The following is a 15107-nucleotide window of genomic DNA, read 5'->3' as shown; positions in this document are numbered from 1 at the left end:
CATAGCTTTTACTATGCAGACCTTTGTCAGCAAAGTAATGTCTCTGCTTTTTAACATGCTCTCTAGGTTTGTTATAGCTTTTCTTCCAAGGAGCAAGCATCTTTTAATTTCATGTCTGTAGTCACTATCCATAGTGATATTGGAGCCCAAGAAAATAAAATTTGTCATTGTTTCCACTTTTTCTCCTTCTATTTGGCATGAAGTAAAGGACCAGATGCCATGATCTTAGTATTTTGAATGCTGAGTTTTAAAGCCATCTTTTTCACTCTCCTCTTTCACCATCATCAAGAGATTCTTTAGTTCCTCTTCATTTTCTGCCATTAGAGTGTTACCATCTGCATATCTGAGGTTGATATTTCTCCTGGCAATTTTGATTCCAGCTTGTGATTCATCTAGTCTGGCATCTTGCACGATGTTCTCTGTATATACAGCCCTGTCATATTCCTTTCCCAATTTGGAACCAGTCAGTTGTTCCATGTCTGGTTCTAACTGTTGCTTCTTGACCCACATGTTTTCAATTCTTGTATTTTCATTTTTATGAAAACTAAAACCCTCCGAAATTAACACAGTTATGTTATTGTTGATTTTAAGAACAAATACAAAGAGAATAATCTAAAATCTTCTACAGGGAAAAGCAGATCATACACTAAGGAACAAGAATCAAATTGACATCAGTTCTCAACAGCATCTACTTTTTAGCAAGAAGAGACCACTGTCAATGTGTTGAAGGGAAAAAAAAACTGACTCAAGAACTTTAATACAAGGGTGAAATAAAGATGTTCTCAGGCATACAAGCCTCAAAAAGTTTATCACATAAAGCCCCCTTTTGCAAATATGCTTGGAGGAAGTTCATCAGCAAAAACGGAACTAGAGTCAGAAGAAAGCAACATAGTTTGGAAAGGGAGAGTAAATAATTTAGCGAAATATATCACTGTTTAAAAGGCAACAATGAAATGGCATATCTGTAAAAATCCAGAACTCAAACTAGATGACCCTAAGAGGGCAGAAGGGAGCATTGAAGGAAGTGACTAGTGCTGAAATACTTATCTAATTGGGTGGGGCTCTTTATCAATAAATTTAAGAATTTTATGGTAAAAGTAACCATGAATATAGGTTTAATAAGTTACTCCATCCTGACTCTTCATCTGCTCATAATATTTGAGGGAAAACTCTTGTTTGACCTTTATCATGAATTCCTTAATGATCCATGACATCCCTCAACACAAACAACCACCTCCCAACACACACACACACACACACACACACACACAGAGTAACTAAAAAACCCCAAGGGAGCTAACATTTCTCGGCCTTTTCTTACAAGGGACTCTGGGGCAGGAGTACAAACTGTGACCTCGAAACCCTCATTTCGGCCCTGTTACCTACCTGGGTCCGGAGCCCGTAGCCTACTCTCATCCATTGAACTCTCAGGTTGAAGGCGATCGTTGCCTGAAAAAGGACAAAACATCAGGTGAACCACCTCCACTAATCTTCGACCTTCCATCATCCCCTCCTCCAACCTCCCAAATCCTGCACAATTTCCATCGAGGCTCCCGGGAACCCCAAGACTCATCTCCATCCCAACCCACAACCCCTCTCAACTCCCGCGCCTCCTTCCAGGCTCTTTTTCCCCCAGTCCCTCCGCCCCTTTAGACCTCTGTCTCCTCAATTCCTACGACCCCTCCCCGGTCCCTCTACCCTCCCAGCTCCCGTAACCTATCTGCTTCCCAATTCATGTGCCCACTTCCCAACCCCGAAGCCCTCTTTAACTCCTTTGACCCTTTCCACCTTCCTTCTTATCCCTCCTTCCCCTTTTCGGCATCCGTACCCTTTCCCGGATCCCTCCTCCAATTCTCTTCTCTTTCCCGGTCTCCGTGCTCCTTCAAGGCCGCCGTACCCCAATAGCGGACTCCATGGGCTCTTTCAAGCTCTGGTGCACCGAGGGCTTCTCCGCAAATACAGCATACTCTCCAGGCGCCCTCAGCCGCGGGTTCGGTTTAAATTTCCTGTTGGCCCCGCCCCTAAAATTACGTAAGAGCTGTGAGACTGCCTACGGAGGCCCTCGGAGGACAATATTAGCTAGGCCAACCTCTCTCTTCCCCTTCATTTTTCATTCTGCTCTTTCTGTCTCTTCATCTGTCCACTTTTCACAGGCTTGAGATCTTTGGAGGTTTAATAGCCAGCGAGCTGGGGACTAGCAGTAGCGTCTTAGTGATTCTTCACACTGAACTAGTTTGAAATTCCTAGGGGTTCAATAATAACAAAATAAACCCAACGCTTATGGATAGAGCGTTTACAGGTTACATAAAGATTTCACATACATAGAATTTCACCTTCACATCTTTTGTCTCCCCTCATTTCCCACTTATCCACCCAACCAAAAAAAAAAAAAAAATCTCAAAAGCGGTGTCTCCAGCCCTCACTTCCATGGTCTCTCCAGTTCACCTGATGAGAGCTTGATTCTCACCTCTCGCATCAAGACCGTTCTTCCCCAGCCGACTGTGACTTCCATTTTCCCCTAGCTGACTTCCAGAACGTTGAAACAGACTACTTCCTCCTTCTTGAGACACTGTCTTCCTTTTGCTTCCATTTCTACCCATTTCCACCGCACCTCAATGGGCTCCTTCTCCGTCTTGCTGGATCCAATGCCACTTCCATTTATAAATGTTGGTGTGCACCAAGGCTTTAGCTTTTAGCCCTCTTCTCTTCCCTATTAACACTTTCTCCCCAGGAGATCTCTTCCAACTCCATAACTTTAAAATTCAGCTCTGTGTTAACACCTGAGTTCTGACTTCTCCCCAGATCTCCAGATATATGGTCAAGTATCTCCTGGACATTTCCATTTAGGTGAAGACTACACACCTCAGGCTTAACAAGTTCAACATTTGTTCCACTATCCCCCCCAAAAAGAAACCTCCTCACCTATCCTTATCCCATCTCATTATCCACTCAGTTCAAACCTATGTTATATTTAAAAAATTAAAACTTCAAGTTATCTTTCAGAACTTTCCCTTATCCCCACCCTGCTCCCAAAACAAATTCTACCAGTTCCAAAGTACCTCTTGAATCGTACCCAGCCACTAATTTCTTGCCCAAAGTACTGCAGTTAATTCCTAACAGATTTATATACTTAAATAGCTTTCTACCTCTTCCCAATATAATCCATTTTCCATGAGCAACCACCATTATTCATTAAACCCATGGTAGAATTGTATATGGAGAAGGCAATGGCACCCCACTCCAGTACTCTGGCCTGGAAAATCCCATAGATGGAGGAGCCTGGTAGGCTGCAGTCCATGGGGTCGCTAAGAGTCAGACACAACTGAGCGACTTCACGTTCCCTTTTCACTTTCATACATTGGAGAAGGAAATGGCAACCCACTCCAGTGTTCTTGCCTGGAGAATCCCAGGGATGGGGGGAGTCTGGTGGGCTGCTGTCTATGGGGTCGCACAGAGTCAGACAGGACCGAAGCGACTTAGCAGCGGCAGAAGTGTATATACCACAAACACTTTGTATCCATTCCAGTGGGGCCAGAAGATTTGAGTTCCTAGGGAACCCAAACTTGGCCATGTGACTTGCTTTGGCTGATGGAAAAAAAAGAAAACAAGTGACTTGTCACTTCCAGAATAAGTTTAAAAGTCAGGCTGGTTTATCAAGTTCTCTTTTCCCTTATCTAGCAATGTCCAGCCAGAGGGTACCCTGTCAACATGGGTTCCTTGGTAAAGAAGACTTGCAACAGAACCGTGAGCAAGCCATAACTGACATGTAGCATGAGTGACAGTCACTCAGTCATGTCCGACTCTTTGCGACCCCATAAACTGTAGCCCGTCAGGCTCCATGGAATTCTCCAGGCAAGAGTACTGGAGTGGGTTGCCATTTCCTTCTCCAGGTAGCATGAGCAAGAAATAAACCTTTGTTGTTGTAAGCTACTGAGATTTGGGCATCATTTATTACCTGGGGCTTCCCAGGTGGTTCAGTGGTAAAGAATCTGCCTGCCAATGCAGTAGACATTGCAGTAGACATGCAGGGTTTGATCCCTGTGTCGGGAAGATCCCCTGCAGGAGATGGCAATCTACTCCAGTTATTTCTTGCCTGAGAATTCCCATGGAGGAGCCTGGCAGGCTACAGTTCATGGGGTCGCAAAGAGTCAGACACAACTTAGTGACTAAACAACAACAACCAAAATGTAGCTCAAGTTTCTTAAAGTGTGGTTCAGCCCTTTCAGAAGGTTCCATGAGGTTGAAACTGTTTTTACAATGATACTAACATTGATGATGTTAATAATGATGATACTAACATCATTATTCATTTTTGCTCTCATTGTGTCATGAATATTCAGTAGAGTATGCAAAAGCAAAAATGAGAATCTAGCACTTTTTCATTATACCAGATATTTAAAAGATTTGCAGAAATGTAAAATAATGCCACTCTTTTAATTCCATTAAAAATGCATCATTAGGACTTCCCTGGTGGTGCAGTGGATAAGAATCCGCCTGCCAAGGCAGAGGATGTGGGTTTGATCCCTGATCCGGGAAGATCCCACATGCCTCAGAGCAACTAATTCCTTGCACCACAACTGCTGAGCCTGGGCGCCGCAACTGCTGAAACCGTGTGCCTAAAGCCCGTGCTCCATAAGAGGAGCCACCTCAGTGAGAAGCCCGTGCACTAAAACTAGAGTAGTCACCACTCTCCACAACTAGAGAAGGCTAACATGCAACAACAAAGATCCGGCACAGCCAAAAATAAATTTAAAAATATCGTAGTGTGTACCTGTCAAAAAAATTTTAAGTGCTTAAGAAAATGCATCCTTTATCGTAACACACAGTGGGCTTATTTTTAAATGAATAAATGCATTTTAAACTTGTTTTAATTTCTAATATGGTAAATATTAAGTATGATTTTATAAGTATATACACAAATACATAAAATATATTTATTAGTACAAATTGAAAGATACCCACGTGGTGGTAGTTGGTCTCAAAGATGGCCTGCAATGACTATCCTTGACTCCTGATAGTCTTTGTTTAGCTGCTAAATTTTGTCTAATTCTTTTGCGACCCCATGGAATGTAGCCCCCCAGGCTCCTCTGTCCATGGGATCTCCCAGGCAAGAATACTTGAGTGGGTTGCCATTTCCTTCTCCAGGGGATCTTCCTGACCCAAGGATCCAACTCAAGTCTCTTGCAAGTCTCCTGCATTGGCAGGTGGATTCTTTACCACTGAACCACCAGGAAAGCACCCCTGATAGTCATACTCACATCCAGTAAGGCTATATACCAATAGAGTATTTTAAAAAATATTTATGTTCGGCTGTGCTTGGATCTTCATTGTTGCACAGGCTTTCTCAAGTTGCAGTGAGTAGGGGCTACTCACTAGTTCTGGTGTGCAGGCTCCTCACTGCGGAGGCTTGTTGATTGTGAAGCACAAGCTCTAGAGCACAGGCTCAGTGGTCGTGGCAGTCAGGCCTAGTTGCCCTGCGGCAAGTGGAATCTTTCCAGACCAGCGATAGAGCCCATCTACCCTGCACTGGCAGATGGATTCCTAACCACTGGACCACTGGGGAGCCCCTGTACCAACAGAGAATTGAGGAAATGACAACGTGTGACTCTGGAGGCTAGGTCATAAAAGACATCTCAGTATCTTCATTGCTCTTTCTGGGACGCCTGCTGTGGGGGAAGCCAGCTGCCATAACATGAGGGCACTCTAGTATGCCTGTGGAGAGGCTCCTTGTGGAGAGGAACTGAGGCTTCCTGCCAACAGCTGGTCCTGACTTCCCCATCTGTGACCGAACCATCTGGCAGGTAGATCCTTCAGTCTCAGTTTAGCTTTCAGATGACTGCAACCTCACAAGAGACCCCAAGTCAGAAAAATTCCAGCCAAGCTGCTCCTAAGTTGCAGGCCCACAGAAACTGAGAAAATAAATGATTAATGTCGTTTTAAGTTCCTAAATTTTGAGGTGATTTGTTACACAGCAATAGATTAACAAATATACACATAAACAAAAAAGCTGTTTGGGATTCTCCATTTTAAACAATGTAAAAGGGACGGAATTCCCTGGCCGTCCAGTAGTTAGAATTCCAGCCTCCCACTGCCCAGGTTCCGATCTCAAAAGCTGTGCGGCCAAAAAACAAAACGAAAAGGACGTAAAACCAGAACTTACCTTATCCTCACTAACAAAATCAGATCAAATTCCTCTTTTCAAGAACTCCCAGTAGCCAGCGGCTTCCCCACTTTGCTCCTCAGACTGAATTTCTCTGAGTCTTGAACAAACCTAGCTCATTCCCACCTTAGGACCTTTGCACTAATGGTTCCATTTCCCAGATCTTCTCTTGCCTTTTAGGCATCAGATCAAATCTCATTTTTTTCAGATAGGACTTCTGAGACTGCCCAACCTAACGGTAGTTTACTTGTTTGTGGTCTATATTTCCGCCCTAGAAGGTTAAGTTTATAGAACAAGGACCTTTTCTGTTTTACTCACTGCTATATCCCCAAAGTAAGAATGTAGTAGATTCTTTTTTAAACTTATTTATCTGGCTGTGCCAGGTTTTAATTACAGTACACAAGATCTTCAGGGTCTTTATCTGTGGCATATGGGAGCTAGTTCCCTGACCAGGAATTGAACTCTGTCCTGCTGCATTGGGAGCATGGGGTCTTAGCCAGTAGATGAACAGGGAAGTCCCAAGAATGTAGTACATTTTAATGAATGTTGTTAAATTAGTGAAAAAACAATTAATTTCTCTGATCTTCATTTTTTTTTTCATTTGTAAAGTGAAGATGATATGAACTACCAGGCAGTGAGGTTTTAAAGATTAAAGATGTGCTTAGCAAAGTCTGTGAACAGAAAAAGGTAGCTTTTACTGTGTGTGTTAGTCACTCAGTTGTGTCCGATTTTTTGTGACCCCCATGGACTATAGCCTGCCAGGCTCCTCTGTCCATGGATTCTTCAGGCAAGAATACTGGAGTGGGTTGCCATTCTCTTCTCTAGAGGATGTTCCCCACCCAGGGATTGAACCTGGGTCTCCTGAATTGCAAGCAGACTCTTTCCCATCAGAGCCACCAGGAACGAACATTTACTACTTGGCAGAAAATATTTTGAGATAATAATTCAAATTGTTCTTTCTGGTTATTTTTGATTCCTGAGGGGAAGTGCTTAGGAAAAAAATCAGCTTATACCATAGAGCAAGGATTGATTTTTCAATATCTAAAAAACTTGTACAGATAGATTCAGAAAAGATCAACCACCCAATTGAAAAATGAGTATGGGAACAGTCACAGTAAAGGAAATACAAAGAGCATTCAAATATGCTCAACCTCACTTAAGATAAATGCAAATGACATCTATATTGAAATACCGTTTTTCACTTAACAGACTGGCAAAGATCAGTTTTTCGAGAGACTGCCAAATTACCTTACGTAGGGTTTGTACCAGACTCCTGTGTAAGGCAATTTGGCAAGCTCTAGGAAAATTATAAACGCACGTATCTTTCCACCCAGCAGTACTGTGTCTAGGAGTTCTTCTACAGATACACTCATACATATGGGATATGAATCTGTAATAAAGGTATTTACTGAAGCATGACCATATTTAGCAGCTATATGATGTTTATTAGACAAATATCTATAAAATAATGACACAGAAAAGGGAGGCACATGTATCTATTTATTTAATGCTACAAATACATATGGAATGCATACTATAATGTTCAAAGTGCTTTAAAAATAGGAATTAATCTTCATCACAATCCTCTGAGGTAGGTGGTAACTAAACCCATTTCATAATGAGGTTAAAAATTGGCTTGAGGTCACATGCCTAAAAGGTGTTAGTGCTGGAATTTGAACCCCAGCAGCCTGACTTCAGAATCCATGCTCTTAATGTTGTTTTCTGTTGCTTCTCAATGTAGGGTAAATGGAAATCTGATACAGTGATATTAAAATCTGACAGAATAGATTTTGAGATAAAGGATTATTAGGAAAACATGTCATTTTTGATGATAAACAGTTTACCAGGGACTAAATAACCTAATCCTTATATAACTCTAACAACATCAAAATAAGCCAGAAAGGGAAGGGAAAACTATAAAATCTACAATATACAAGGAAATTTTAAGATACTTTTCTCCTAAAAGTAGATGATAGATGAAACAAAAATAATATAAGACTAGTAACATATAAAAGATTCAATGAGAATTCCCTGGTGGTCCAGTGGTAAAGACTTCATCTTCCAATTCAGGGTTCGATCCCTGGTTGAGGAACTAAGATCCCATGCGCTGTCCAGGAGGACCCAAAAAATAAATAAATAAAGATTCAATGATATAAGTAATAAATTTTAATATATAAATATTAGAAAATACTGGAACGTTAAAAAATTGACTTGAACTATGCCACTATAGTATAAACCAATGCCAAAATACCAATATCATACGGAATACATCCTATGACCACAAAATGAAGTTAGAAACCAATAACAAAAAGTTAAGTTTTTTTTAAAGAGTAAAACAAAACACATTACTCTGGAATTTTAAAAACCACATTTCTAAATAATTCATGATAGAAGAATAAAACAATGGAAATTACAGCATATTTAGAACCTCACCAATGAAGAACTATAGATCAAAAGCTGTTAAATACTTTTTTAAAAGCTGCAAAATTCAGCTAAAGTAACTAGAGAGAAAGTATGACCTTAAATGTGGATGCTATATTAGAAAATCAGACAGACTGAAAATGAATTAGCTAAGTGTTCACCTTGAGAGGTCAGAAAATGAAAAGTACGCCCAAAGATTATGGATAGTCAGAAATAATAAAAGATAGAAATGAATGAAATTAAGAGAAATTAATAAGATCAATGAAAAAATTAAGAAAAAAGGAAAGAAAAAGTAGATTCCTACAAATGAGCATGACAAAGACAAATAATATAACAGAAAAACCCACAAGGGATATAAACAGGCAATTCAAAGATGAGGTAATTTTGGACTTCCCTGGTAGTACGGTGGTTAAGACTCTGAGCTCCCAATGCAGGCGACACAGGTTTGATCCCTAGTCACTAAGATCCCGAATGCTACCTGGTGCAGCCAACAAACAGATAAAAGAAACACTTACAAAAAAATGAGGAAATTTTAATGGCTGATAAGTATATAAAAAGTGCTCAGACTCAATTGTAATTAAATGCAAATTAAGCCCAAGCTAGTAATGCAAATTAAACAATTAGAAGCTCTTTAACACACTTTTCACTGGCAAAAATTAAAGTATATTAAAAGCAAGTTTTAGTAAAAACATGAAGGCAAGGGACTGTAAACTGGAACAAGTGCTTGGGAGAGCAATATGGTGATAGCCAGCAAGGCTCATGCCCTTCAACCCAGCAATTCTGTTTCTTGATACATCCTGGTCTCTAAAGAGAGGTGTGCACCTCTCAGACACAAGATATTCACAGAGGTTCCAAAATAAAGCATTCGTATTTAATATTTACTTTTGGCTGTGCTGGGTCTCGGTTGCTATGCACGGGCTTCATTGCAGTGGCCTCTCGTTGCATAGCACAGGCTCTAGGCGCTCAGGCTTCAGTAGTTTTGGCTCTTGGGCCCTAGAGCATGGACTCTGTAGCTGTGGCTCTCAGGCTTTAGTCGCCTATGGCATCTGGACTTCCCGGCTGGCTCAGTGGGAAAAAATCTGCCTGCAAAGGAGGAGATGCAGGTTCGAGCCCTGGGTTGGGAAGATCCCCTGAAGAAGGAAATGGTTACCCATTCCAGTATTCTTGCCTGGGAAATCCCACGGACCAAGGAGCCTGGAGGGCTACTGTCCATGGGGTCACAAGAATCAGACAAGACCTAGCCACAATCTAACTGGACCAGGGATCGAAGTTGTGTCCCCTGTGTTGGTAGGTGGAGTCTTATCCATTGTACCACCAAGGAAATCCTAAATATATTTTTTTATTTAAGAAAAAAACAAGTAAGCTTAACAATCTTTAGTAAGCAGGCTAACGCTGGTGTCCTTGCCGTGCTCCTGTCAGAGATCCTGGCTTACACAGTAAAGCAACTGAGCTATCTGGGTAAAGGGTAAGGGAGCTTCCTATCTAGACAGGTTGTCTGTGTTTTCTCTGCAGAGTTCGGCGTGAGTTGGTTTTACACTGTTCTCCACAATTTACATATCCCCAGATAAATTTACAGATTATGCTATCTGGATTTTCCTAACTCCCAGAAGTGAACAAGAGGCTTAATAAGATTTGTCCAAAGAAGCAAAGTTAAAATTACAAATAATCCGAATGACACACACAAGTGAACACTCCAGGTACAAACTCTCAGGTTCAGTGAGGAGTCAGCTGGCCAATGGTTGAGAAAAATCACTGAAGTTCAAGAGGAACTCTTGCCAGTAATGAATCCTTTGCCCTAATCAACTGTACACTTGAAAGTGGCTCAGAGGCTAAATTTTATGCTATGAGCATTTACAATCAAAAAATTTAAATAGTAGTAAGGTAGCAAAGGAATGACGGAGAAGGCAATGGCAAGCCACTCCAGTACTATTGCCTAGAAAATCCCATGGATGGAGGAGCCTGGTAGGCTGCAGTCCGTGGGGTCGCTAAGGGTCGGACACGACTGAGTGACTTCACTTTCACTTTTCACTTTCCACTTTCACACATTGGAGAAGGAAATGGCAACCCACCCCAGTGTTCTTGCCTGGAGAATCCCAGGGACGGGGGAGCCTGGTGGGCTTCCGTCTATGGGGTCACACAGAGTCGGACACGACTGAAGTGACTTAGCAGCAGCAGCAGTAGCAGCAGCAAAGGAATGAAGCATATTCAGCCACATTATTTTCACTAAGTATTTTGGTACTACAAACAAATAAATATTTATAACATATTATTTACCTTTTAAATCAACTTTTTGTTATTTACTTTTTGGTTGTGCCGTGTGACATGTGGGATCTTAATTCCCTGACCAGGGATCTAACCTGGCCGCCTGCATTGGAAGCGTGGAGTCTTCATCATTGGACTGCTAGGGAAGTCCATTAACCACCCTTTCTAAGTTACCTTTTTATATATCTTATGATGGACATACTAATTTTGTATAGTGGTTTACACTATTATGTAATTCATAAATACATACTAATATGTTAGGAATGCAAAGCAAAAATATTTTTTCTGCTAAAAGTATGTAGCAAAAATGTTTGATGCTCATTGGCACAGAGAAATTTTTTCATAGGTGGGCAAGAAGATACATTTAAGAATGGGACTTGAAACACTGTTTGAAGAACTGGGAAATAATCTAAATGCCCATCAGCAGAGGAATGAATCAGCTGGGCTACATTCAAGCAATGGAATATTACACAGTGGTTTAAATGAATGGATAAGAGCTACATGTATCAACACAGGAAAACATTTTCAAGATCTTAAGTGAAAAAAGCAAATGTCCAACATGTAAAACAATGTGATATATTGTTTATGGATATATACCCATTGATACCCACATATTACATATGGATATGCAGCAATATATACTATGTTTAAAAACATTCAAGAGGAAGACAGATACAAAGTTCAGGAACAGAAGTTACCTCTGGGTAGGGAAGGAAGCAAAGGAGATTTAAAACAAAAGATGCAAGGTAAATTAATGTAAGAAATAACATTATTTTTTAAATTACTTTATTTTTTACTTATTTTCAGCCACATTGGGCAGCATGTGGGTTTGCAGTTCCCTGACCAGGCATAAAACCTGTGTCCCATGCATTGGGAGCATGGAGTCTTAACCACTGAACCACCAGGGAAATCCCAATAGATCATACTTGTAGAACGAGTCTCCCTGAGTTCTTCTCCTCAGCGACAACCATCTTCACATTCCCGTGTGTATCTTCCCAGATATTTTATGCACATGCCAGGTCACATATGTGTATTTCTCCCCATCCTTCCTCTTTTTAAACACAGATGGTAGCAAACATTACATATTATTCTGGCCTCACTTTTTTTCTTTAACAATGTATCCTGAAGTTTGTTGTCAGTACATCAAGAGCTTCCTCCACCTTTATGGCTGCACAATCCGTGTTTCTGTGGCTTGAGACAGTCTTCTGTATACAGAATGTAAACTCTTTCTTTCACTACAATAAATGTCACTGCAATGCATATCCTATTATAAATGTCATTCTGCACACATGCACGTATTATAATCAATTCCCAGAAGGAGCAATGTTGGGCCTTTTTCAAACTGCCCTCCAGCAAGACTCTACCAGTTTATCTGCTGCAGCAACATTCCCTAGTGCCTATATCACCCAGTCATAGACCAATGCTGTGTATTATCAGACTTTGAGAAGAAAACATGGTATCTCATTACAGGTTTAATTTCCGTATTTTATTTTTTAAAGGATGTTTATTTGGCTGCACCAGGTCTTAGTTCCAGCACGTGGGATCTTCAGTCTTCATTGTGGCGTAAGAGTTCTTTAGTTGCAGCATGTGGGTTCTTTAGCTGTGGCATGCAACTTCTCAGTTGTGGCACGTGTGATCTAGTTTCCTGACCAGGGACCGAATCAGGACCCCCTGTATTGGGAACTCCGAGGCTTAGTCACTGGACCACCAGGGAAGTCACTGTTGGCACATTTAAAACATTATAAATATGATGCTATTTTTTATAGTGTAAAAAGCCATCTTGATTTTTTTTTCTGTAAGTTTTCTGTCATTTGTCCAGTGGTATGAATTGGTTTTTTGAACTATGAGCTAATTACTTTTGTAAGAAAACAGCCAGCAAGGATTCTTTTAATTGCAGAATCTGTAGAGCCTTCCCTCAGTTTTGTGAGAAGCTTGTATGTCTTCAAAAAGCCTTTGTTGCATTGTGCTAATAGTGGTTTCCTGAGAAGGGGACGACAGAGAATGAGATGGCTGGATGGCATCACCGACTCAATGGACATGAGTTTGAGTGAACTCCGGGAGTTGGTGATGGACAGGGAGGCCTGGCGTGCTGTGATTCATGGGGTTGCAAAGAGTCAGACACGACTGAGCGACTGAACTGAACTGACTGAACTGATACTAATATTATAGCTATACAAGATGTTACCATGGGAGCAAACTGAGTAAAGGTGTACAGGTCTCTATGTATTACTTATGCAACTCCCTGTGAGTCTGGAATAATTTCAAATTAAAAATTTCAGAAAGAACAAAATTTTGTGCTCCTTTTCTGATTGTGGGGGCTCTGACATCAAACTGTGATCGCTGAGTCATGATGGCTCCCAAGTCTGTTACCTAACAAACTCCACCTGCAAGACAGCCACTGGATTAAAATGTACATCTAAGAACCCGAAACTGGGACAAGTCTTTGGGGGTTGACTCTGGCCTCTGACTCCATTATTGTCACATTCTAACTCAGGGAGCACACAGAAGCCATGAGGCTAACAGGCACATAACCTGTATTTCTACTGAGCTTTACAGTGTTCCATGTCCATCCATTTACATTACCCCAACGATAATAAAGGTAGAGAATTCTCTCAAGAGGCCCTTTGCCAGTTATACCAGACCCTTCCTTTCCTTTTGTTGTCACCCCCTGAATATCTTCTATCCAAACTCTGTGGTTCAATCCATCCATAATTCTCTGGAGGGCCCCCCACAGCTCCTTGCATCTGGGTCTGCTCCTTTTCTCTTTCAGTCTTTCTGCCTAAAGGATTCTCACTTGGTCTTCAAAAAAGAGAAAGCCTCACTTCCACTAGGAAGCCTTCCTCCATCTCTCATCTCCAGTTTCCAACTTCAATCCAACAGGCAAGGTTAACCTAATCTTCTTCCAGTCATCCTACCGCAATTTCCATTAGACACCGAAACATTTCTCTCACTGTATTGCCATTATTAGTTTAAACATGTCTGTTCAACCCACTGAAGATCCTTTGAAGGAAGAGATTTTGTGACATTAATCTTTGTCTTTTAGTGCCCAGCAGCAATGCCAATAAATATTTACTGACTTGCCAGCCTCCTCTGCAGTTCAGGGAAAGCCAACCTGGGTTCTTGGGTAATTCATTTCAGCCCAGAGCCAGGTGTTTTGAGAATCACCTGAGAGGCTTCCTGATGTAAACCAGCACTTGCTTCTGGTTAGGCTCCCTGTAAATGTGTGAGTGTGTTTTTTCCTTATTTTTACTATGTGGACAATAAAAGCATCTCCTCACATGGTTGTTAGAAGGATTATAAGAGATAATGCCTCAAATGGAGAAGGAAACGGCAACCCATTCCAGTATTCTTGCCGAGAGAATCCCGTGGACAGAGCAGCCTGGTGGGCTGCTGTCTATAGAGTCGCACAGAGTCGGACACGACTGAAGCGACTTAGTATGCATGTATGCATACATTGGAGAAGGCAATGGCAACCCACTGCAGTATTCTTGATTGGAGAATCTCAGGGACAGAGGAGCCTGGTGGGCTGCCGTCTATGGGGTTGCACAGAGTCGGACACGACTGACGCGACTTAGCAGCAGCAGCAGCAATGCCTCAAAAGCGCTTAGATAACGCTTGGAAACGTGTAAAGAAGGCTCTTCGAAGATATTTCTATGTAAGTGTTGACTCGGTGAATAAAGGAAACGACTGGAGGTTGCTTATTTATTGAGCGCCCACTATGTGTCCGGTACTGCGTTAAGCAAGTATGCTAGGTGCAGAGAAGCAACCGCAGCACTTTGGAGAGGCCTTAATTTAACACAGATTGCAGGGAATCAGGGAAGGTTTCTGGAGCTTGAGTTTGGATGGGGGGAGGGGCGGCGGGGGGAGCTTGGAAAGGCGCAGGTGGCAGTTGATAGCCATAGTGCATATTCCACAGAGCCGGCGGTTTCCTCCTTGAAAGCTGTGTGGGAGCGGGTGGCTTAGCCTTCTACGACTGGCGAGAAAGGGCGGCTTGGTGAGGCCTGTCAAAGCGCTGGAATCGAAGGTGAGTTCCAGTCCTGTTTAGTTAGTAGCCGCGTGACTTTGGCCAAGTCACTGAACTTCCCCAACTGTAAAAAAGAGTCTGTTAAGAATACTCACCGGCCAGGATTCCAGAGAGACCGCATGACCGTGCATAAGCCAGGATGCGCTCTATTTAGAAGGTACAAAAACGCACCGGCAGGTTACCAGGGGTCTACTGGGCTCTAAGCCCGGTGCGCCGGGGGCGTGGATTTCCTCTCTGAGC

At 41.9% G+C, this 15107-nt stretch overlaps 1 protein-coding gene across 1 annotated transcript in view; it reads right to left on the bottom strand.

The window, feature by feature from the left end:
* Positions 1 to 15099, bottom strand: part of DBF4B (DBF4B-CDC7 kinase regulatory subunit) — a 42209-nt gene extending 27110 nt beyond the window's left edge. The window contains exons 1-3 of the mRNA XM_055398751.2: positions 14963 to 15099; positions 1829 to 2021; positions 1387 to 1449 (exon numbers count right to left, since the gene is read on the bottom strand). Of these exons, the coding sequence (XP_055254726.2) occupies positions 1387 to 1420 (34 nt within the window). The 5' untranslated portion in view covers positions 1421 to 1449; positions 1829 to 2021; positions 14963 to 15099. The remainder of the gene's footprint in view (positions 1 to 1386; positions 1450 to 1828; positions 2022 to 14962) is intronic.
* Between the last annotated feature and the right edge of the window lie 8 nt (positions 15100 to 15107).

Source organism: Moschus berezovskii, chromosome 20 (assembly GCF_049115385.1).
Source record: "Moschus berezovskii isolate FMDL1 chromosome 20, NW_MosBer_1.0, whole genome shotgun sequence".
NCBI lineage: Eukaryota > Metazoa > Chordata > Mammalia > Artiodactyla > Moschidae > Moschus > Moschus berezovskii.
This window is presented reverse-complemented; position numbering and strand designations above follow the sequence as displayed.